Source organism: Phyllostomus discolor, chromosome 10, assembly GCF_004126475.2.
Source record: "Phyllostomus discolor isolate MPI-MPIP mPhyDis1 chromosome 10, mPhyDis1.pri.v3, whole genome shotgun sequence".
Lineage (NCBI taxonomy): Eukaryota > Metazoa > Chordata > Mammalia > Chiroptera > Phyllostomidae > Phyllostomus > Phyllostomus discolor.
Genome location: NC_040912.2, coordinates 6132981 through 6157683, shown reverse-complemented (window position 1 = coordinate 6157683; position 24703 = coordinate 6132981). Strand labels below are relative to the sequence as shown.

At 50.6% G+C, this 24703-nt stretch overlaps 1 protein-coding gene across 1 annotated transcript in view; it reads left to right on the top strand.

Moving 5' to 3' along the window:
* ANLN (anillin actin binding protein) overlaps positions 1-24703 on the top strand; it is a 44415-nt gene that overhangs the window by 14240 nt on the left and 5472 nt on the right. Inside the window, exons 8-22 of the mRNA XM_036010407.1 lie at positions 2905-3067; positions 6318-6428; positions 7348-7589; positions 8501-8646; positions 8926-9088; positions 9768-9903; positions 10490-10672; positions 11945-12071; positions 12686-12734; positions 12822-12878; positions 13320-13358; positions 13630-13651; positions 14554-14666; positions 19411-19497; positions 23660-23767. Of these exons, the coding sequence (XP_035866300.1) occupies positions 2905-3067; positions 6318-6428; positions 7348-7589; positions 8501-8646; positions 8926-9088; positions 9768-9903; positions 10490-10672; positions 11945-12071; positions 12686-12734; positions 12822-12878; positions 13320-13358; positions 13630-13651; positions 14554-14666; positions 19411-19497; positions 23660-23767 (1746 nt within the window). The remainder of the gene's footprint in view (positions 1-2904; positions 3068-6317; positions 6429-7347; positions 7590-8500; positions 8647-8925; positions 9089-9767; positions 9904-10489; positions 10673-11944; positions 12072-12685; positions 12735-12821; positions 12879-13319; positions 13359-13629; positions 13652-14553; positions 14667-19410; positions 19498-23659; positions 23768-24703) is intronic.

Sequence of the window (24703 nt, the reverse complement as noted above, 5' to 3'; positions counted from 1 at the left end):
TTCTCTCGTGATGATGTTCCCCGCTCGGGGGGACCCTCCTCTTCTCTGGTGCCTTGGTGGAGCTCTTCACCAGACTCCCGGTGGCCTACGTACAGTCGGGTTTAAAGCCATTATTCTCGTCGTTTCATTCACCTCTGATTCCTTTCAGCATCTTATGTAGGCGCTGGTTCTACGGCGTTTCTCAGAACCTGCTTCTCTCCTTAATGATCGGGTACCTCTCCCCAAACACGCTTCTTGAGACGACCTGCAATCCTTCCCCTGACCAGGTGCCTCCCAGGTTGCTCTTTGCTTCTGTGCTCCTTCCCACCCATTTCCGTGAACCAGCCTTCAGCAGATCCCTGCTTGTGAATGTAAGCTGTGTTCTGTTTCATCTGTGTGCTCACTGCGTATAATAAAGTCCTGTACTAGGGTGCACTTTTTTTTTTTTTTTTTAGATTTATTTATTTATAGAGAGGGAAGCGGGGGAGAGAGAGAGAGAGAGAGAGAGAGAGAGAGAGAGAGAGAGACATCAATGTGCGGTTGCTGAGGGTTATGGCCTGCAACCCAGGCATGTGCCCTGACTGGGAATCAAACCTGGGACACCCTGGTTCCCAGCCCGCACTCCATCCACTGAGCTACGCCAGCCAGGCTAGGGTGCACTTTTCAGCTAGAAATAAGAGTTATATTTAAAGTGGGTGCCAATAGAAAAAGAACAATAAATGGGACCAGTATGCTCTGAGAAATACCTACTTGATTTTTTTTTTTGTCAGTTCTCTTGCTTACCAGATGATGCTCCCCAGAGTTCTAATCTCAGCTACGCTTTCTTCTCGCTTGCCTGGGGACATCTCTTTCCCACCCTCACCTGGCTGCAGCCCAGCACAGGAGGCTCGTGATACCCAGCTCTGCACACACCTCCCTCCGGAGCTCCAGGCCAGGTGGCTGGTCGGGCCTCTGCTCTCACCGCCGTCTCTTCCCCACTCGGTGTCCGTCTCCCCTCGGGGCTCCCCCCTCTGCCCCATCATTGAAAACAGCCCAGAGGTTCCCCCTTGACTCCTTCTGACACTGTGTCTTCCCGCCTCCTGGCCGCTAGCACGCACAAGCTGGTGTGCACACGCACACACACAAACACACACAGATGCAGTGGCACGTTTTCTAAATCTGTCACCAGGCTGCCTTGTCCTGGGTATTTTCCCGTGCCGTCACCTTAATCATGAACACCGCTTTGTGTGTATTTGGCACCCTGGGCTACTCTGTAGGGCATCTCTCCACGGCTGCCAGAGAAGTGTTTTTAAGAGACAAGTACTCATGTAGTCACTTGCTTAACATCCTGGAGGGCTTCCCGTAGCTCTCACCAGAAAGCTGTCAGGGGTGCTTGGCTTGACCCCCAGGGTCATTCAGAACCCGCCTCCTCCCGTGTGCGTCCGTCTGGTCATGCGGGCCGTGTGCGGTTTCTCACACGGGCCCATCTTGTCCGATCTCCTCGCCTCTGCCTCGCTGCTCTATCTGCGTGAGTGTCTCCATGGCTAGCTCCTGCTTCCTGTGAATAGGTCAGAGTTGAATCTGCTCTGGGAATCCTCACTTGGCCCTTTTCCTAAGGGCCCCCCTTTTTTCCAGCCACATCACTCTGTATTCTCCTCACCTGGAATATTTACCTCCCGGTAATTGTTGCCTCTGCCGTGCGCCGCTGTCTCCGCGAGCCGTGTCCGTCTCTGTGCCGGCCTGGCTCCCGGCAGGGGCTCAGCGAGTTTGTCTTTGAGGGGAGGGTTCAGTGTGCTCGCCTTTCGCGTCAGCACACTGCAGGCTGCCATCTGTCCTCTTGAAACCGGACCAGCTGTCTGGACCACCCGCCTGTCCTCCTGTCTCTCTCTGCCTCCCGTTCACGCACACTCTCCCAGCAGAGCAGACGCTGCCTGGCGCTTTTTCTCCTCTGACGTCCCTCCACTGTCCACCCACGGACCCCTCCCTCTATCATATGCACCAGTGATCTTCAGTGGTCGGTGTTCAGGTGTTGAACTTGACCTGCTAGCAGCCTCTGACGTTGCTGATCGCCCTTCTGTTGTAAGCCCCTTCTTTACTTGGTTGCCAGTATATCATGGTCTGGTGGTTCGGCCACTGCGTGCCAAATAATTCCTGCCAAACCTGTGGGCTTCCGCCCCAGATGGTTGCACATACACACGCGAACAGTAACGGGGCTCAAGGGTCTCCCCCGCTTAAAGCTCCTCTGTGTTACCCACCCACAGAGGGAGCAGCCGGGGAGGTGGCAGGGACAGTCGAGTGGCACGGTACCGCAGTGCAGGGAAGAGAGAGCCTTTCAGGAGGAAGGGGTGGTCGGTATCATCAGGGTTGCCTGTCCAGTGCGGGCGGGACGGGACCCCTGGTGTGAAATAAGGAGCTTGTTGTGACTCCGCAAGAGCGGTCTAAGGGAGGTGAGGCCAGCGCACAGGTAGCGGGTGGGAAGCCCGGCTGGGAGGGGTGGGGAGGCAGTGTGGGTTTGGTTCTGGGGGGGGGGAGGCTGGGGAGAGGTGGCACCTGGCAGCAGGTGAGGATGTGACGGGTGGCTTATGTTTGTTTTGTGGCCCTGAGGAGACTCCAGTCGGTTTTGGTGTGGATGGGAAGGACCCCGTAGAAAGTGAGAGGTTGCGGGTAGAGGTTACCCAGCCGGGCTTGTCTAAAGCTGAGCCCTGGCTCGGATCCTCTCTCGCCCTCGCCTCCGGGTCCCGCGGTTCTCTGTGCTGGGAATCACGTGCTGGGAATGACCGGGAGTGGGAGCCAGCGCCAAGGGCCCTTCCCCACGCGCGGCCTGTTCTGTTCCGAGGGAGCGTATGGAGGCCGGTGACCCTGGTCTGTTTCATTTAGTGACGTGTGCAAAGACAAACATCTCCCGTTTTGAGAAATAACATTTATCTCTTCATTTGCTCTTTGCAGGAAATTCACGGTCAGAACACTCCCCTCCAGAAGCATCAGGTTGTTCCAAATACCCCGTCACTCCCAGCAGCAGGAGGGGACAGACGCCCAGACACCAGGACAGAGACTGAGAAGGGGGCAGAGCCCCGGACGCCAGGAGGACCTCCCCGTGCAGAGCCTGCAGGTCGGCGTCCCCTCCTGGTTTCCTGAGCGTGCAGCCGCCCTCGGTCGAGGAGCTTTGGGGCTGGGACGGGAGGTCGGGGCGCTGCCGTGGTGTCCGAGGGCGGATGCGGTTCCTCCTTCCCTCCCGCTTTTCCTCTCTGCCCGCGCGACGTGCTTCTTCCTAATTCCCTTTCCAGAGGGGGGACTCATTCTCTTGACGAGGAGCGTGTAAGTGACTATGACTTCTTTTTGGAGAGAAATGTGGTGATATCTGTTGACTTGTAAGGGGCGCATGATCTTTGATGGAGCTCCGCTGCACGCGTGTGTAGGGCGGGTTCTTTGAACCTGGGTGCGAAGAGGCACCGTGTACAGAGAGGAACCGTACGTAGCACTGCCCGTTCGTTGTGACGAGATCGGAACGGCCCGGATGCCCCTCGGTGGGAGACTCGGAGTAAACTTGGTGCTAAGTCCGTGTAATCAGGTGCTATGTGGCTGCCTAAAAGATTAAGGTAGCTCTGTATGGAATGACGTTTAATACATCATTGACCCTTAGAGACATATTTTTAAATTCTTAGACCGGGGTAAAAGCATGTTACTAAAACTTAACCAGCTAACAGCTGTTAAGTGCACACACAGTTCATTGGTGGTAAGAATATCCACACTGTGGAGGAGCAGATCTCCAGAACGTTCTCGTGGGGCAGAATGGGAACTTGACAGACATTAAGCAACAAACTCCCTGTGACCCAGTCTCAACTTCTGGGAGCCACCACTCTGCTCTCGGTTTCTGTGACTCGAACTACTTTGGAGACCCCTACAAGTGGTATTTGTCGTTCTGAGACGAGCAATTCAATGCAGCAGAGTGTCCTGGAGGTCCCTCTGTGCCGTGGCCTGTGACAGAGCGTCCTCCCTCCCACGGTGGGACCACAGTCAGCTGTGTGCACGTGCCGCATCTGGCTGTCCGCTGCCTGTCGTGGGCCCCTGTGGGCCGCCGCGGCGCTGGGCCGTCGTGAGCAGCGCTGCCATGAGCATGGAGGGCAGATACGCGCCCGAGACCCTGTCCTCCGTTCTCCCGGACTCCCCGGGGGTGGGAGTGCTGCATCGAGGAGTCGCTCGGTGTGCAGTGTTTTGAGCAGCCCTCATGCTGATTCCCACAGCGTCCCCCCGCTCGTTTTACCATCTCTCCAGCAGCGCACAGGGGTTGCACAGGGGTTGGGGCATCTCCCCACGCCGGCCAACACTTGTTCTTTCCTGGCTTTTTGGTGGTAGCCATCCTGACGGTGTGAGGCGCTCCATGGTTTGTGATTTTGATTTGCGTTTCTCTTATGATTAGTCACGTTGAGCATCTTTTCAATACTTGCTGGCTGTTTGTTACAGTGTCTTTGGAGAAACGTCTCTTCAAGCCCTTTGCCCATATTTTTTTAATCTGGTTATTGGAAATTGTTGTTGTTGAGTTGTAGGAGCGTTACACGTTTCTACAGTTCACAGATGCTTTTCCTCATTCGACAGGGTGCCGTTTCTGTTCTGTGGACTGTGCCCTTTGACTCTCGGGAGGTTTGAATTGGACATGATGCCATTTGTCTATTTTTACTTTTGATGCCTGGGCTTCTGGTGCCATGCCCAAGAAACCATTGCCAAGTCCATTGCCACAAAGGCTTTTTTCTGTTTCTTTCTAGAAGTTTTATAGTTTTCTAGGAGTTTTGCATTTAGTTCTTTAATCCATTTAGAGTTAGTTTTTGGATAAGGTGTCAGATAAGCACCCAACTTCATCCTTTTGCATGTGGATATTCAGTTTTTCTAATATCACTTGTTGAAGAGAAATTGTCTTCTTGAAACACCTTGGCAGCCTTGTCAAAGGTCATTTGACCGTATATGCGAGGTTTTATTTCTGGGCTCTCTATCCTGCCCCATTGGTGTATGGACCTTGCTTTATGCTAGTACTGTACTGTTTTGATTAGTTTTTTTTTTTTTAAAGATTTTATTTATTTATTTTTAGAGAGGGAAGGGAGGGAGATAGAGAGAGAGAGAACATCAATGTGCAGTTGCTGGGGGTCATGGCCTGCAACCCAGGAATGTACCCTGGCTGGGAATCGAACCTGGGACACTTTGGCTCCCAGCCCGAGCCCAATCCACTGAGCTACACCAGCCAGGGTGATTAGTTTTATAATATATTTTAAAATCAGGAAATACTAGTCTTTTAACTTTGTTCTTTTTCAGAATTATTGTGGATATTCAGGGTCCCTTGAAGTTTCATATGAACTTCAGGATGGATTTTTCCATTCCTCCAGAAATACCCTCGGGATTTTGATAGGAATTACATTGACTCTGTGGATGGCTCAGGTAGTGCTGACATCTTAACGGTGCTGAGTCTTCCCTACGTGGACATGGGACGCGGCAACGTTGTTTCCAGTGCGTGAACGTGGTGGGATATCTTTCCGTTGGCCGTGTCTCTCCTCCGTGTTTGTAGAGTTCGTGTGCACGTCTGTCACGGATGTAAATGGAATTGTTTTCTTCATTTCCTTTTCAGATTGTTCATTGTTGGTGTGTAGAAATGCAGCTGCTTTTTGTGTCAATTTTGTGTCCTGCATCTTTGCTGAATTTGTTTATTCTAACAGGTTTTTCTGGAACCTTTGTCGCTTTCTATGTACAAGGCCATGTCATCTGTGAACAGAGATCATCTTACTTTTTCTTTTCAAACTTGAATCCTTTTTATTATTTATTTATTTGTTTATTTATTTGTTGCTTCCTGCTGTGACGCGGACTCGCAGAGCTCTGTGGAGCAGACGTGGTGAGAGGGGGGGCCTCGGCTCGTTCCCGGGCAGAGGGGAGGAGCTTCTGGTCTCCGCAGTGAGAGCCCTGCTTGCGGCGCGTGGGCTTTGCACGCATACAGGCGCTTTCCCGCTGTTGCTCGTTTTTCCGAGTGTTTGCTGGCACTTGTTTAAAAAGCGAGAAACAGCGCAGAACAGCGTGTGAGTCTGATCACCTTCCGATACGATGGAAGGATCCACACACACGTGCACACACGCACACACATGTGCACACGCACACACACATGTGTGGGTGGGAGGACCGGAAGAGCAGACAGTGACCTGCCGACTCTGGCGTCCCTGTCTCCTGGCGGGAGAGAGATGGGACAGGTGTTTGGGGTGCTCTCCATACATTTCCAGGTTAGAAATGTGGTTCTATAATCAGAAAGAAAGGTGCATGAGGGTCTGTAACCAAAACAGTCTGGGTTCTTGTATGTATTAATGTGGTGTTTCCTAAACCTTTTCTAGGTTTCACTGAGTGTGCGATGACGAAGTCTAGCCCTTTGAAAATCACCTTGTTTTTAGAGGAGGAGAAGTCGTTAAAAGTAGCGTCAGACCCAAGAGTCGCGCAGCAGAAAGGTTGGCTGTTGCTCTCTATTTCTTGTTAACACTGAGCATGTTATAAGAGACAGTGTGTTGGCAGAAGCACTTGATCAGCTACACAGTGTTCTGCGTTTCTAAATGGCTGGTGGTTTTAGATAATGCTCTCTCTCTCTTTAAACCAAGACGTGCTCCAGCTCCCACAAAGGCCGGGCAGTACTAACGGTCACTGTTAGGCCATAGCCCCCGCCACAGTGTGAGCAAGGCGGTCTCACACCTGTCGGGGCAGGGTGGGGCTTGTGCCCCCCTCCGTGCCCCGCCTGTGCTGAGAGCGGGTCAGGGGCCTCAGGTGACATTAGTCCTTTCCCACTGGTGACTGCCGTCTCAGGGCAGCTCCAACAGCAGAAACCGTTGTGTGAAAGAATGATTTTTGTAAGTCTGGAGCTCTTGGCTGCTGTCCGGAGGGGTTTTTTTTTTGTTTTTTTTTTAATCTAGTTCTTTTTTTTGAAGATTTTATTTATTTATTTTTAGAGAGGGAAGGGAGGGAGATAGAGAGAGAGAAACATCAATGTGCGGTTGCTGGGGGCCGTGGCCTGCAACCCAGGCATGTGCCCTGACTGGGAATCGAACCTGTGACACTTTGGTTCACAGCCCGTGCTCAGTCCACTGAGCTACACCAGCCAGGGCCTGAGTTCTTAATAGTCTTTCTGACACTCAAAGCATTGAATCAGCTTTTGGTAGTTGCACTTTTGTTGCTTAGAAAATGTCACCAGAAATTTGGAAATTATTTTGGTTTCGTATATTTGTAAATTTCATTATTATTTTTTGTTTGGGAGTGCTTTTCTTTAGGGCCTTTCCCCTGTTTGTTTAGTCAGCATATGAATATTAGATGTTCTTGGCTACCCCATGAAATTTTAAAGGTCTGAATCACATTGTTCGCTTACTGGAATCTTTTCAGAAGTGGTACGTGAAATTGAGATGAGCGTGGACGACGATGACGATATCAATAGTTCCAAGGTAATCAATGACATCTTCGGTGATGTCCTCTTGGAGGAGGGCGAACTGGACGTGGAGAAGAGCCAGGAGGAGGGGGACGGAGCGGCGGCCGAGGGCAGCGAAGACCAGGAGGACGCGCTGAACATCTCCTCCATGTCCCTGCTGGCTCCCCTGGCGCAGACGGTCGGCGTGGGGAGCCCCGAGGTGAGAACGGGCTGGGCGCGAACAGGCCAGGGCGGAGAGGAACCCGTAGGAGTGGGGTCTCCTTCTGTTTTAATGGGGACGTGGGGGATTAGCACTCTGTAGCCAGGGGGATTTTGCAAACCCGATGTTCAGTCTCTTAAAAGAGACCTTAAAACTCTTCGGTGGTTTTCTGTTGAGTTTAGATAAAATCCAAACTACCGAGCCTTCAAAAGCCTGACATTTGGGCCCGAGTCCTGGCTCTGCCGTTTCCTGATGTTTACTGGTCAGATCGTATCACCTCCTCACCACAGCTCGCTCAGCTGTTGAGTGAGGGTCAGAGTAGTGCCTGCACCGTGGGGTTGATGGGGTTGATGTGCCCGCACCGTGGGGTTGATGTTCAGACACCTCAGCGCATTGGTGTTTAGCACCAGACAGATAACCAACACTTATGGAGAACGAACTATATTATTAGCTATCACTCTACGTTGAATAACTGCAGCTTTGTTTGCAAATTGGTTCACTTAGAAATATTTTTAGGTTTTTTATTTATTGATTTTTAGGGAGAGAGAGAGAGAAACATCAATTTATTGTTCCATATATGTATGCATTCATTGTTACTTCTTGTATGTGCCCTGACTGGGGCTCGAACCTGCAACCTTGGCATCCTGGGACAACACTCCAACCAACTGAGGTCCTTGGCCAGGGCCAATTAGAAATATTTTTAAGGAGGGTTATGAGTGTAGTTTTTAGCTGTCTTTCAATTTTTATTTACTTACTTTTTAGGTACCTATTTTAGTTTGCCTTGTTTTTACGATGAATTGCTTAACTTGTTGGATTTTTGTTTCCTAATAATAGAGAATTCATTCAGTCCCTCAGAATTATCACTTAGAATCAGTGTCATCCATACAAACACCCGCTGTGCTTCCTTGCAGAGTTTAGTTTCCTCGCCTGGACTAAAGCTGAAAGACGGCAGCACCAGCGATGAGAGTCCAAAGCCCGGCAAGTTCCAGAGGACCCGGGTGCCGCGGGCGGAGTCCGGAGACAGCCTTGGCTCTGAGGACCGGGACCTCCTTTACAGGTGGGGGCTTCCGGGAGGGCCTTCGCCCCTCGGGGTCGTGGTGGCTCAGATCGGTGCAGCGGGCTGTGGTCTTCATAGTTACGATGTTACGAGTGATCAACGTGCATAGAACTTCGGAATAACTTCTGCCAGCCCACCTCTCACCCAATGGCGTTGTCCGTTCCGGGGAGGTGTCCGGCCGCTGCGCTTCAGTGTCAGCACCCGGCTCTGCCGAGATGCTCGGTGAGTGGCGGTGTTTCGTGCGGGGCTGGGATTCTGACTGTGTGCTGTGTCCCGCAGCATCGACGCGTACAGATCTCAGAGGATCAAGGAAACCGACCGCCCTTCGATAAAGCAGGTGACTGTTCGGAAGGAGGATGCTGCTTCCAAATCGGAGGGGAGAAAGAATGCCGAAGACAAGGCTGCCTTTCCTTGTCAAGTTAACACCAAACAGAAAACGCAGGTATGTCCTTCCGGGCGCGGGGGTGCGGGTGTTCCTGCCCGAGGCGGGGCTCCTGGAGGACAAGGGCCCCCCAACCCCGCCTTGCTCACCGCCGTGCCCTGGGCCACCGGACGGCGTCCGGCCCGCCGGGCCTCCGGGATCACTCAGAGTTCAGTTTAATTAGAGAAGGGTCCTCTTTCTTAGAAAAGTTGGAAGCTTGTTGGATATTGCTGGCGTGTTTGTTTGTGCACATGTTTGTCCTACGTGTCCTCGAAGTGTTGACTGTGAATTAAATGATGATGAAACGTGAAATTTATTTTGCTTGTAGAGTTTCTTTTACTCTAAGGAAAACTTTTAAAGAATTACAACATGCATGCAATTTAAATAAAATGAATCAGATCATCCTTAATCTTGACTGTGTTGGACACAGTCCCGGTTATAGTAAGTAACTATACTTACTACTTTTAGTAAGTATCAGTTGCAAGTCTTTTCGTAAGGAAGAATGATGACAGTGTACTTATTGCGGTGTGTTAAATGTCTCTGGTGCGCAGCCTGGAACTCGAACCGTGAAACTGGGCCGTTTTGACTTTCTGGGGATTTTGGACAGTGTCGGGTCAGCTGGGTTATATATAATTAGAGCATCCGTACAGTGAAAGTGGTGGCGGAGCCTGAGTCCCCCCTCCTCTCTCGGCCCCCCCAGGAACTCAACAACGAGATCAACCTGCAGCAGACGGTGATCTACCAGGCCAGCCAGGCCCTGAACTGCTGCGTGGACGAGGACCACGGCAAGGGCTCCCTGGAGGAGGCCGAGGCGGAGAGGCTGCTTCTGATCGCAAGTGCGTGCCACATGCCGGGAACAGGCCCCCCCCCCACCCCCCCCCAGTTTCAGACCAGGAGAAACGCTCATTTCAGAGAAAGGGCCTTCGCTGATATGGTCTGTCTTAGCCGATCTATGTTTTGCTGTTTCTAATAAGGTCGGCGGACACCCTGGGTATACAATGAGATGCCGTGTGTGTGACAGGGCGGAGGAAACTGGAATGCAGTGGAGGGAATGTGGTTGTGAAGAGTGTGCTAAGAATGAACACAGGAATGTGTTTGCACCCCCACACACACATGCTCACACTCTGTCTCTGGCCCTGTCGTGTGTGTACGTGTGGTGATGGACGGTGCGCATGTTAGAGTGGAAGGATCACACCCCACACGAGAACCGACGGAGAGGCGAAGCGCTCAGTTACAGGGACTTGCTGAACAGAACAGTGATGGAGGTTCCCCCAGGTGACCGCCACCTGTTCCTAGGGAGAAGGTTACTGATACTGAGTTCGTCTTTGGTCCCACGCGCAGTCGCCACAGAGTACACTGGTCTCGTTCAGAAGCAGCTGCATTGTCAGTGTTTGAAGTAGTAACTTGCCTGTCCTCACGCAGCCGAGAAGAGGGCGCTTCTGATCGACGAGCTGAACAAGCTGAAGAACGGGGGGCCCCAGAGGAAGCACAAGGCCGCTCCCGCGGCCCAGGGGGCGCTCGCCCCGTCCAGAGGGTCGGTCACGTTGTCGGAGATCCGGCTGCCCCTGAAGGCGGACTTCGTCTGCAGCACAGCTCTGAAACCAGGTACGGCGGTGCTTGCCCTGGTGTGCCTGCCCGGTGTCCTGGTGGGTTACGGCCGGAGCGGCGCAGGCGGGGACGCGTGGAGGGCGGGCACGAGGAAGGACGCGAAGCTCGTGTCCTGGGCCTGTGGTTCCTCCTGTGAGCACGTGTGTGAAGCTAAGCAAGGAAATTCCATGCGCGAGCCACTGCTCTGCCCGAAAGTAAGGCTAGCTGAACGTCGTTTCGAGCGTAAACTGTATTCCTGAGGGGAGGTGCCCTGACACAGCAGCCAGTCAACGTGCGTTAATCAGTGTTATCGTGAGAAGTGTTCGGGGTGTCTGAAGGAGCTCACTCTACTTCCTCCGATCTCCGTGAGACTCCTCCCGCTGCAGAAACGCGTCCTGCAAGTCGTGAGTGACTGCCCGTGGGGGTGAGGAGCCCCACGCTGGAGACACTGCTACTGAAATTCTCTTCCCTCTGCCCCTCTAGATTGAGCAAGTCAACTTGTCTAAACTGTGCAGTCTCCTAAACGTCACTGATGAGCAGAGTGTGTAAAGGAGACTGTGGCACCAGGCCCTGAGGACAGGGCAGGATAATTAGAGCAAGCTGGAGAAAATTAAGTTTTGGACTTTTGTAGAGGTGTCTTTGAATTTTCGTGTGAGACATTCTCTCAGAGAGAAAGGAGGGCTGGGCATGGGTGAGGAGTGGATTTCAGGTGCCGGGAAAACACGGAGTGGAGCTCTTTGCAAGTCGGAGCGATTAGCAGGAACGAGGTGGCCTGCGTGCTGAGCCTCCCGGAGCCTGGTGCCGGCGGGTGCGGGCAGAGGGCGGGTGCAGGCAGAGGGCGTCTGGGATTCAGGGCGCGCCTTCGGACCTGTGATTGTTGAATGACAGGTGGTTCGTGTTTTCATCAGAATGTTTTTATGACTTGCACAGAAACACAGTATTTCAGTCTCAGTTTAGCAATATAATAGTATACACTCAGGTATGTTCTATTAGCTAGAGAATTTGGGGTCAATAGGTAAAATTTGAAGTCAGCAGAAACTGAGGAATGTGGAGAGAAGTTATGTTAATTCGTGTAATAGGAAGAGACGTCGGTAAAGCTTATTCCAGAGTTATGACCATCTGCTTATGTCTTACTTACCTTTTTGCATCTAAAAAACTGATTTCAGAATTGTTCAAAAATTGTGTATCAATCAGTTGTAGTGCTACTTTATTTTTTTAGTCTTCCAGAATGCTGATGATCTAAATCCAGTTTTGCTTGTGCTTACTACGTAATGTGATTACTTCTTGCAGATGCAGCAAATTACTATTTCCTAATATTACTGAAGGCAGGAGCCGAAAACATGGTGGCCACCCCCTTAGCGAGCGCTGCGGGCTCCCTCAACGGCGACGCTCTGATGTTCCCGACCACGTATGCTCTGTGAGTGCCCGGGCCTCCGCGGGCGGACACCCTTTCCCCCTGGTGGTCGGATGGGCCCGAGCGCACGGGGGCGTTGATGGTCTGAGACGTGCAGGGTGTTTGTTCAGTCTCTCACAGGACAGACCACTCACGTTCAGTTGGCTTAGCTCTTCTGTTTCTGACGTCTCCTTCCTCGGAGCAGCATGTGGCTTCCACGGGACCGTAGGCGTGTAATGTCTGGGAGTGTTTTCCAAATGCGCGCGTGTGTAAAATATTGATCATAATTTTCTAGCCATGCCTTAAGTCTCCTAATGCACTTAATAGTCAGCCTCAAGGAAGAGACATTGAATGCCATAGATTCATTCTGACTCTCGAGTCAAAATTCAGTTTGAAAAAAATTACTTCTACTATTGAAGATCCTGAGTGGTAAAATACTAAAGAAAATATGTGACTTGGGTCATAGGAAAAAATTGATTGTTCTTCCCAGTTTTTATATTCCTAAGTGGTTTGTATCTATGGCCTTTAGTTAAAACAGTGGATTCCTCTCCTCGCAGAGTCTGGTAACAGTGCTTGTGGCGTCATCTTGAGATGTAACTTGGTATTTTTCTTATAGTTTTAATGCTTTGTGTTCCCAGGGAAGATGTGTCCAATGACTTTGAAATAAATATTGAAGTTTACAGCCTGGTAAGCAGTTACCTTTCTAAAGGAACCACTAGCATGTTTTTCTCAGAGATGCCGGGTTTAAGCTAATTAGGCTGTGATTTGTTGTAGATGCAAAAGAAAGATCCCTCGGGGCCCGATAAGAAGAAGAAGGCCTACAAATCCAAGGTGAGAGTGAAGGAGGCCCCGTGAAAACACAGTGATCAGGAATAACAGATGGCACCCCCGTTCTAGTCTGGGTGGTAGTGATGGCCGGGTGTGTAGGCCCTGCGTCTCGGAGGTGTGAACGCTGAGCGTGAGCTTACCGTGAGTGTGTGCTCAGGGCCCCGAGCGTGAGCTCCTCATACACTCGGGCCCCATCGTTCTGTTTCTCCGTGTCTCCCTGACTTCTATCACCCTTTAAACTTTTCAGGTCATCATTTAAGTAACCTTATTTGGTTTTAACAAGGAAGGAATGACAGCATGGGTAAAGCTGTAATAAAAGACTTGAGTAAAATATACTCGTATTTAAGAATTATTTTCTGTGTGGTGTGTCTCAGGTTGGCTACTTGTAAGCTCTAAATCGTCGTGTTCACTAGGAAGTATACACTAAGGCGTCTTTTCTTTCAGGCAATGACTCCAAAGCGACTGCTCACGTCCATAACCTCGGTGAGTAGGGTTTCCGAGAACTGGAGCTTCCTTGTGGAACCTCCGTGGTGCACGTGTTGATAAATTGGTTATCCGTTTCTGAACCCTCAGCGCTTCGGAAACCTTTAAAGTACTGTACTGGGTGGGGCGGGCATCTCTGATACTTACACAGAGGAAAATGAGTGTTTTCTGAAATGTAGTTCCTTCAGCGGTAAAGAGTTTTGCATTTAACATTCAAATCTTTGCGCCGAACGAAGAAAATGACGTGTTGCTTCTCCCCCCTCTGTTTCAGAAAAGCTCCCTCCATCCTTCAGGTGAGTGGACCTGGACCGTGTGGGGCAGTGGACTGGGGAACAGCTGAGCGGCCGCCCACTCACAAGATGGGCATCTCGACTCACGGGGTGTAGCCTGGCCTCCCCGAAAGCTGTCGCCTGCGTGGCCTCAGGAACTCGTGGGGCCGCTGCCCCCTCGAGTGCTGTCTGGTGGCTGTTGCCAGACCCCACGCAGGCCTCTGGCCACCATGTCCCTCGGGCTCTGGTGGGCAGCACGCCGCGGGCCCTGCTCACTGGCCCTGTGGCAGGTTGCGTTGCCCCTCACCAGGCTGCCCTGCCCTGCAGACCCGTTCTGTGCCGTCAGCACTGTGGGGCTGACTTCTTTGGGCTTTGCCAACCGCCACTGGCCTTGCGTCCCGTCCGCAAAGCATCTTTCCAGCTTGGTGGGGCCCAGAGCACCAGGAAGCCAGGAAAGGCCTCTTCTAGAATGAACTAGGCGTCTTTTCCAAAGGGGATGGGGACTGAGCTGGTTTCACTCTCCTGCTTCGGGCTGTCGGTCTCCTTCTGGTACAGGAGTAGCTAGGAGGCACTGTGCAGTGTAGCCTGGGCTGCTGATTATGTTCGTCCGAGGCGACAGCAGGGAGGTCTCCCCTGAGCTCTTGCAGGACAGTTGCATGTTACATGCACATTTTGAGGTTCTGTGTCTTTAAAAATCTCTGTCCCAAATGTTCAGAGGTGTCTAACTTCACCCTAGTTAAGTATAAAATGTTTCACAGTTTGCTTTTTTTAGCAAGGTTACGTTTTCCCTACGTCTTCAGAGGTGGAGGAGAATGATGCAGTTTTGTCTGTGGCAGTTCATGTCCGTTGTGTCGGGGTGCGGTGGGGGGCGGTTATTTACACTCAGAGAAGTCGCTGGGGCTGAACCTTGTCTCCTCTGTCTTCAGTGATGGCCAGCCCCGGCGGCCTCAATGCCGTGCGCACCAGCAACTTCACGCTTGTCGGGTCCCACACGCTGTCCCTGGCTTCCGTGGGAAACACTAAGTTTGCTCTGGACAAGGTAACCCAGATTTATTTATTTACTTTCAGAAAAATCAGGTCCTTGAAAATGCTCCAGTGCTTTCAAGAATTTGAAATCTTTGAAAATAGGCATTCTTAGGATTGTACATTTTAACCAAGTATTGGTGTATCTGTGTGATGTGTGTGTGTGTGTGTGTGTATTACTCTCACTTGAGGATGTATTGATTTTAGAGGGAGAGAAACATTGACTGGTTGCCTCTCATACACACCCCAACCCGGGACCAAACCCACAACCCAGGCACGTGCCCTGACTGGGAATTGAACCCGTGACCTTTTGGTTTACAGGGGGACGCTCCAACCAACTGAGCCACACTGGCCAGGGCCTACATGATATATTTTTTGATGTTGGGAATATTTCTCCCTGTGTCTTAACAGTTAATTTCTCAAAGCACTGTACGCTGATGTATTGTAAATGTCAGTTCTGACTATGGAAGTATTTTTAAAAATTTTTTGATGACAGTTGACACACAATATTGCATTGGTTTCAGGGGTACAGCCTAGTGATTAGACATCCGTGTCAGGCGGTCACCCCGATGCGTCCAGTGCTGTGTGCAGGTGCACACAGTTGTCACAGCAGCACAGCCTGCATCCCTGGGCTGCTCTTCGCGTCCCCGGAAGTGACGTGGAGTATGATTACCTGGGAGTGTTACTTCCTGCACAGAGGTGTTAAGCTTACAGTGTTAAACACAGGCACTTGCCCATTTGAACCAGTATCTTGAAAGAGGAGTACTTTATAGGGTTAGTTTCGACGCGATAAGGAAATTTAGGCTAGTTTCTTAGCAAAGTCCCCATGAAACAGAGGCGTTCTTTCCCACACTTTCCTCCCACGTTCAAAGCTTCGCCATCCCCACCTGCCCGGGACCCCGGAGTGCTTCCTCACCGCAGAGTGACGGGACTTTCAATGACGGACCAGACCGCTCTGAGGGGTGGGGGAACTAGAGGCAGGCAGACGCCAGTTCCTGGGTTGACGCCTGCATCCCAGCACGGAGGCGCTCGGAAATGTTGTGGGAGGTGAAGCATGAAAGCCTGGGAGGCCTGGGAGGTCTGGCACTGGCCCCACAAGCGATTTCCCCTCTAACGCTGAGCAAAGTCCCTCCGTTGCGCTGGGGTCTCATCATATACACGTAGAATAGCAGGTTGCGTGGAGACCATGCGACTTTAAACTTTCACGAGACCTTCCTTTGTTTTTTTAGTTGGTAGACCAAAACTATACTACTTTGCTTGAAATTTTGATGATTGTTAATGCATGAGTGTATCTTTTAACGTGTTAATTTAAAAAATGCTTGTATCTTTTATGTATTTAGTGATTCAGCTAGTTTAACACATTGAGTGATCCTGGGTCTTTTTTTTCTCTTTATCTTTTATTTTGTCTGTTTTAGATAAATTATGATGTAAAAGAGCGACAGCTACTGGGCTATTTGTTCCAGGAAAAGGTTGCCGTTTTTTTTTTTGCTTGAAACTAACAAGCTTAAAAAATCAGTCCTTAATTTTGGCCTGTGTGTATTTGTTTCACTAACCACTCTCGAACCTTCTCGGTTGTTGTGCGTAATCAAGGACGTTATGTACATTGTTCCTTCTGTAGTCTCTTGAAGTTGGGCATCTTGACGTTGTTCTCTGCTTTTTTCTTCCTGCATGCTTGGTGTTGGCTTTCTTCTGCGTTTTTGCATCTTAACGGTCTTTCAGATTCGGTAGTCTCTTCCACACTGATTTTCCGGGTACTAAGATAGAAAAATTAATCACTACATCTAAAGCTAAAATGTGTTCAGTATTGTTCATCCCCCATGCAGTGAAAGAGCTCTTGGTGATGTATTAAGTAGAAAGCTTCTGGCCAATAGGCATATTGCTATGTAGATCATGCTTCGTTTTTAATTTTTAAATAAAATGCATTCAACACTAAAATTATACCAACTATAATCATATTTTAGATTTTTAATATCCTTGTGAAGACCAGTGGCAAGCATTTTGTGGATCTGTAGAAATGCTAATTTATAAAGTGCTGGATAGCATTGTATTATTTCATTTTTTGCTAAAACAAGGTTTGTGAACTGGGGTCCTGTGACCTGTGTCCCTGTCTCACTGCTGTCTGTCCCGTCGCCACTTTCCGTGTGTATGTGTTGGGTTTCAGGAACCTCTGAAATGGAAGGGGTTCAGTGACACAGGGTGATTCAGAATGTTTGCTTTTCTGAAATTTTTTTGTCTGCCATTTTAGTTCAAAATGTCATTTCTTATGTGAATATTTATTTTAAAATTATTAAGCTTGTTGGGGTGCCATTGGTTAATAACATTTTGTGGATTTCAGGTTCAACTTCATGCTATGACGTCTATGTACAGTATCTGTTCTCAGTGCCAGAGAGACAGCGAGACTTTATCTGGAAAAAAAATGTCGCTCCCCCAGACTTCCAGCCAGCGAGAGCAACGGGGTCTCGGTTTAGGCTCTTAAGTTTTGTTTCGTCCGTTTGTGCTTCCCATGTTTTGCAGCTAGGCTGTTAGGTGCATGGACATTTGAGATTATTATATCTTCCTAGTGAATTGCTCACTTTTATCTCCGATAATCTTTTTCACCTGAAAGTCTGTTTTGTCTGATGTTAATAGCTGTAACATCAACAGCTTTCTTATGATTAGTGTTTGTATGTTATGTTTTTTTCCATTCTTTATTCTCAACATGTCTGTGTCCGTGTATGTCAGATTTGTGTCTGAACATTTTATATCTGTGTTCCCTGGCCTGGCAGTCTTGCCTCCTCACTGGGTGGTCAGCCCCTGTGTTTCCAGGGCAGTACCGATGTGGCTGGCCTAGGCCCCCATAAGAGCCGGCAGAGTCACAGCCTGTGGGCTCAGTCTGGCCCGTGGCCTGTTTGGTTTGGTTTTTTAAATTGCCCCTGACAACCTCTAGTCTGCTTTTTGCTTCTGTGAGTTTGGTTACTTTAGACAACATCATGTAAGTGGAAACATGCTGTGTTGTCCTTCTGTGACTGGCTCTTTTCACTTAGCATAATGTCTTCAAGGCTCACCCATGCTGTAGCGTCTGATGGGGTTTCTTTTTTATGGCTAAATAATATTCCATTGTATGTATGTACCATGTTTATTTTTTCTTTTTTTCCATGGAAGAACTCTGGGTACTCAGTTGCCCAAACAGTGTTCTTTCAGCAGGCATGCACCGAATGCCCGGATGTGATTCGGCAGTAGGCTACGGGAACGGACAAGGGAGAGGCTCAGTAGCTGACCTCGAGGGTCTGCCGTGCGCAGGCGTCGTCAGGCTGTGGGCGGGGACAGTGAGAGGCGTTAGAAAACAGAGTTCCACAGCCTGAAAGACAAACCTCACACTCTGAGAAGGACAGCATCTGGGTGGCCCAGATGGTTTTTGTGCCCAGAAGCTGGGGGGAAGGAGACTCTGCCACACTCCCTGTGTCCGTCCATGTGCTGCGGATGGGCCGTCAGGCTGCTCTTAGCCCTCGGGTGTCGTGAGAGCGCGCCTCTGGACATCGGGGCGCAAACGTCCCTTCCCGAACCGGGTTTCAGTTATTTTGCATACATTCCTAGAAGGGGGATTGTTGGATTATGTGGCAGTTCCATCTAGTTTTGGGGGGGGGTATCTGCATAGTGAAAAGTTTTTAATTTTGATGAAGTCTAATTTGTCAATTTTTTCTTTTGTTGCTCATGCTTTTGGTGTTATATCTGAGATATAACACCTTTTATGTTTTTTTTAATATATTTACCTTTATGTTTTTTTCTAAGAGTTACGGTATTTTTAGCTTCCGTATGTAGGGCGTTGATTCATTTGGAGTTAACTTTTGTGTGTGATGTGAGGTAGGGACCCAACTTCCTTCCACATGTGGGTGCCCGTTTTCCCAGCACCTTGTGCTGAAAAGATTGCTCTTTCTTTATCGAATGGTCTTGGTACCCTGCTGAAAATCAACTGGTCGTAGAGGCGTGGGTTTATTCCTGGACTTCAGTTCTTTTCCTGTGCTCTATATGTCTGTCCTCATGCCCATACCACGCTGTTTTGATTATGGCAGCTTTGGATTAAGCTTTGAAACCGGGAGGTATGGTTCTTCCAGCTTTGTTGTTCTTTTTCAAGATTGTTTTAATTGATTGGGGCCTCTTGCAATTTCATGTGAATTTGAGGGTCAGCTTTTTAATTCTGCTGAGTAGCATTTTCTTTTTAAAATTATCTTATTTATTTTTAGACAGAGGGGCAAGGAGGGAGAAAGACAGGGAGAGAAACATCAATGTGCGAGAGAAATATCGATCAGTTGTCTCTCATACACCCCTCACTGGGGACCCGGCCTGCAACCCAGGCATGTGGGAATCGAACCCATGACCTTTAGTTTGCAGTACAATGCCCAGCCCACTGAGCCATGCCGGTCGGGGGCTGAGTAATATTTTATTGCATTAATATATCAGTTGGTTTATCTAGTCTCCAACTGAGTATATTTTATTGATGGAGAATGGATAAGCACTAACATTCTCTTCTTAAATCTGAGTTTTCTTTATCAAATTAACTGGACCTAAAGTTTTATTTTTATCAGCTTTAACTTGAATGGATTTATTCTTTTAAAGTGTTTATTGCTGAGGAGCCAGCGGCTTTTGGCCACTTAATTCATGTTTTAGCTTTAGAAAAGTGTGTTCGCAAGGCTTAATACTCTCTGTTCACGACACACCTATTTTATCAAGAGAAATCACAGTTTGAAACTCTTCTGCAAATAACTTACTGTCTTTCTTTGCAGGTGCCCTTTTTGTGTCCTTTGGAAGGCCATATTTATTTACAAATAAAATGTCAAGTGAATTCCAGTGTTGAAGAGAGAGGTTTTCTAGTAAGTAATCTGTATGTATGTTCCTCTCTCTGCTCCGTGGGTGTGGACCGGGCTTCCCGTGGGAAGGAGAGCCCGTCAGAGAAGGAGGTAAAGCGGCTCCGTGAAGCCGTGCGGCGGTCCCACTCTGTGCCAGTGCCTGTGCCGGCTGGGAGTGGGGTAGGCCACACACAACCCCTCTCTGCTCAGGAGCCTGTGGTGTGGTGGTGGGGGCGGGGGGGCTCGTGAACAGGCGAGGACGACCCAGCGCTGTGACCGGAGGAGGCGTAGAGTGCGTGTGTGTTTGTGAAGGGGGGGCGGAGTCGGCTCCTGAGCGTGGGTGGGAGGCTTCAAGAAGGCTGCTGGCAGAAGCACCTCATGCACCGCCGGGTGAGCGAGGCGGAGGGAGGGCCTGCAGGTGCAGGGAGCCTGCGGTGGCCCAGGGCCTCCCCCTCCTGCTCCCCAGAGGCAAGGGTGCCCCGTGGGGACAGAGGCAGGTGTCTCAGGGGCTGGAGTGTAGCACGTGAGTGTGTGTGAGAGGGCAGTGATGGGTGGGGGGGGGGGGGCTGTGCGCTTAGGGGGACTGGGGCCCCTGGTCGAGGGCCTTTTAAGGAGTTTGGACTTTATCCTGAGGCCAGTGGGGGACTCTAGTTTTAAGCAAAGGACATCAAATTTGGGGTTTTGACTGAGCTCACATCCTCCCGACGGATGTGAAAAGCAGGCTGGACGGGCGGCCCTGAAGACATCCAGTAAGGAGACCGGGTTCTCCCCGGGGACTGGCAACAGGGACAGCAGTCCAGATGGAGGAGGCGGTCCTGGGGGGTAGGTTGGGGAGGAGGAGGAAGGGCAGCCCCTGCAATGTGACTCGGGTGCAGGAGCAGGAGCAGGGCTGGGATCTGGACGACAGATCCGTTCGTCTTTTGCCATAGTATTTCTTACTGCTCTGGCTTGGTTGTGTGCCTGCTGCCTAGCCCGTCCTTCTGCCGTGGCTGAAAGCAACATATTGTGGGTGTGGGGGGGGGTGCAGATTTCAAAGTACATTGTAGACATTAGCATGCTCCCCTAAGTCTTAGGTGTGTATCCCCTGAGTTTTTATGCATGCATCTATGTACCCCAAGTTTTAATTAAGATATGAAACCTCACCCCAGAAAGTTTTCTCATGCCCCTTGCCAGTCCTTCCCTATCCAAGGTGTCAGGTTTTCATGAATTAAGTTTTCAGCAATTTGAATTTTAGGTGTCTGGAGACATGTCTCAAGGATCGGGGTTTAGAGTTCAAGATGGATGTTTTAGCTGAGCTGAGGTTTGGAAATCTGTGGCGCGGAGACGGAGATCTCAGCGCAGGGGCGGTGGGCGGGGCGGGGCGGGGCCCGGAGGAGCTCCACAGCAGCTGCGCGCAGCCCCAAGAAGAAAAGCCCCCGACGGGAGCAGAAACTAGGGTGCCGGTGGTCGTCGAGCGAGTGGGGGTGAGGAAAGAGGGTGCGAGCAACTTTGGAACGAGGTCTGGTGGCGAAGGGGCAAGTGGGGTGCGGTGCTTGCCAGGGTCCGGAGGGTGGAGGGAGGGTTTCCTTGACATTTTGTTAGGGTCGGACAGACTCGAGTCCTAAAGGGGGAGCTTCTCAGAGGCCCCACACGGCTGGGGTCTGGGCAGTGGGGATAAACGAGGTCCTGGGGGTGGCAAGAAGCCAGACCCCGGCCGCAGTTCATGGTCACGGGGTGGGTCTCCTCTAGAACCAGACTGTTCCCGTCACCAGAGGAGAACCGGATGTGTGGAGGATACGTAGACGATTGCGGTGTGTGCGAGAAGCGGGGAGCATCCAGGAGCTTCGCTGTTCTCGTGAAGCAGGGATTTGAATGAGACAAATCACGTGCAGTTGCTGCAAAAGGCGCAGAAGGAAGGGGCGGGGGCACTGGCACGGGAAGCCAGGGGCCAGTCAACCGGCTTCCGTGTTAGCTGCTGTCACGTGTGGATCCAGCAGGTGGCGCTAGATACTCGTGGAAAAGCGTTTTTATAAATTCCCGCGTTGAAGGCAGTGTTGGCTCAGTGACCTTTTCTCTTAGTGTAAATGTTTCCATGTTTCACTGGAGACACCGTGGGCAGCTGGGAGCTCTGGCGGCTCGTTTGTCTGCATGTAATGTCTGAGCCACCTGATTTTCACTAGTTTGTTCTGTCTCTCCCCGCTCCCCCTCTCTTGTGGAGCCCTTGCCCCCTGACCCAGAGAACTTCGGTCCCCTGCCTGATCAGTGCATTTGCACGACCTGTGCCCTCTCTGAAGAACAGAGGTGGCACCCGAAGTTCAAGTTGTTCAGTTCCCCTTCCCGCCAGCTGTCGGGAAGGAGACGACCGACTGCAGAACCTTGCTGAGTGGTTCTGAAATGGTGCTGCTCTCACTCCGGCTGGACGGAGAGAAGCAAGAGAAGGGCATTCTGGATCACCCAGAAGGTTCCGGTTCTGCCTTGTGAGCGTGTGTTGTCATTTCATTTCCTTGGCCCTCGGTGTCCTCGACCATAAGAATTAGTCAGCTGACCTCTTGTCATTCCCCTCTGTAGCGGAGAGCAATAGCCACCTGTGTCACTCTTCTCCATCACATTTTTCCTCGTCTGTTACCTTTGTGATGTGAAAGGGGAACATGAACACAGGAGGGCGCTGGTGAGTCATTCGTACTGACGGTCCCCAAGGCTGGAATAAGATTCCTGCCTTATTTCCTTGGGTGGCTGTCAGCGGGCGTGGCCTAGAAAAAGCACGCCTTGGGGAGGGAGGAAAGAGGGTAAACTGGGGAAGGGAGAAAAAGGTGGGGTTAAGAGGCTAGATGGTTGGAGTAAGCTAATTCATTTAGCTAATTAATTAAGCTCATAAATTTGAGGTTTTATTCTATCATGGAAGCATTTCTTCGCACAGAGTAATTTTCCTCTGTGGCCAGAGATTCCACTCCCACCTGAGCCACCTTTTGGTAGATTTACACAAGTTAGTGGGTCGAGGACAGTGTCCGCGTGCCCCCCGCCCCGCCCCGCCCCCTCCCCCCCTCAGGGTTTGGTGTGAGGCTTTGCTGAGCCGTTTGAAGCGGAAAACTCTCAATGCGTTTTGGAACCAAACACAAAGATGCCTTTGGGTTGTCTGTGTTAGGGGTCAGCAGAGCAGCCCACCGTTGGTTTTCACAAAGCTTCACGGGCACACGGGCTCACGCGTCTCCATAGTGAATGTGGCCGCTCTGTGCTGCGGCAGCAGCAACGGCCGAGCAGGTGGTTGCATGGTTGAAGCGGAGCCTGGGCGGCCGCAGGGTCCAGACCTGTGTTGTGCTGCCCGGGAGGCCTGCCGGCCCCGGCCAAGAGCACCGCCACACTATTGCCTGGCTTTGTCTTTAACACATGTGATGGTTTCCAGAGGACATCTTTTCTAAATTACAACTAAGGACTTCCTTAAATTAGGGCTCCATTATGACTGCAACTGAAAAATAGTGGGTTTGGGGGGAAGCAGCTTCCGCTTCCCCTGTTGCAGCAGAAGCACCTGCATGGAGAACCCCCACACGGTACACGTGGCCTGTTCCGCAGCCCTGCCCTTACCAGCAGGACCGCCTCACTCCCTGGGGACGGAGCTGGCAGGCCCAAGGCGTGGGCTGGCCAGCGGCAGGCAGGTGCCGAGTCCACGCCGGGCCCGGTGGCTCCGAGTCCAGATGCTCGTCCCTGTAACCCACGAGAGCGTGCAGGCATCCGCTGACTCTTTTGTGGTCTGGTCCTGTTTGGTTCTCCTGCATAAACACTAAATGCCAGTCTTCGTATGAAGTCTAAGTAATAAGCGATCATCAGTTGTTGTTTTTTTTTCCAATATATAAGGCATGATATTCTCATCATTTTCCTCTCTAACACTTGAAGTACTTTTCTCTTGTTTAAGAAGCATTTGGTTTGGGGTGCTATGCTATTAAAAAGTCTAACATTAGGTAAATGTGTGTATTTGGGGTTAATATGTGAAAGTTCCTAAATGTTGTTTGCCTACAGATGATGCTGGAAATCTGGGTGCTTGTCTGGGTGTGAGCAGTCGGTGACTCGCATTCCTAAGGTCAAAGGCGTGATGAAAAATAGTGAACATTGATTGCGAAATTGAAGTATTTCAATGTGTTGGTGTTTAACCAATGGAATTAACACTCACTTGCTTCTCAAGTTTCTAAAGCCAGTGTTTCACTGACTCTTTTAGACCATATTTGAAGATGTCAGTGGTTTTGGAGCCTGGCATCGAAGATGGTGCATTCTCTCCGGAAACTGTATCTCGTACTGGACCTACCCGGACGACGAGAAGCGAAAGGTAAGAGGAGAGCTGGGTGGCAGTGCAGCCCCGGCTGCCTGCATGTCCGGGGCGCACCGGGGTCCCCACCGCCCACCCAGGCTCCCCCGAGCGCATCTGCTGCGTCTTTAGGAAAGGTCTTGTGGCAAGATGTGTGTGTGTGTGTGTGTGTGTGTAAAAACTAGGAAAGGAAGGGTCTTGTGACAAGATTGTGTGTGTGTGTGTAAAAACATTTATATTTATAAATGGGTAAAAATTTATATTTTACCCATTCCCTGTGATTTGACCACTCTTAAAATACCTTAACACATACATTCTTTCTTTCCTGCTAGAATGTTTCATAATATTTTAATTGGCATTTCTAGTCAGAAATATATTAAATTTACTTTTGTATTATTGTCACCATGTGAAGTTTCACTTACAAGGATATCGTGAGATACTTAGGATGTCCCAAAAGACACACAAAACCACTGATGTCCGCCGGCCTCTGCCTGTCCACGGGAGTCCTGTCGAGGCCCCCATGTAGTTTTCTCTCCCCTGCAGCACTAACCCTGCCCTGAAATTCTGCTCCCGCTCGCTTATTTAACTTTTTTTATTACCTATGTCCCTAGTCCTAAGCAGCGTGTGGCTGCAGCAGCATCGTTTTGAGCATTACACAGCTGGTGTCCATGTGCATCTCGTGGCCCCGCCCCCCCGTGGGCCCCGCCCCTTGGTCCGTGCGGCTGGTCCGGGCTGCCGCCCTTTCTCCGCACTACAGCGCCCCTCCGTGGCCGTAGCGCAGCGCACCGCAGTCAGTTCCTCCATCCCCCTCCCTGGGCTCTCCGTGGTGTCCAGGTCGCTGCCGGGACGGGCAGGGCTGCCACGACCGGGCTGGGTGTGTACAGGGACAAGAGCTCTTTCTTGAGTGTGCACCCGTGGCCGCTTTGCCGGGCTGTAGGGTTTGCACGTCTTCAGCGT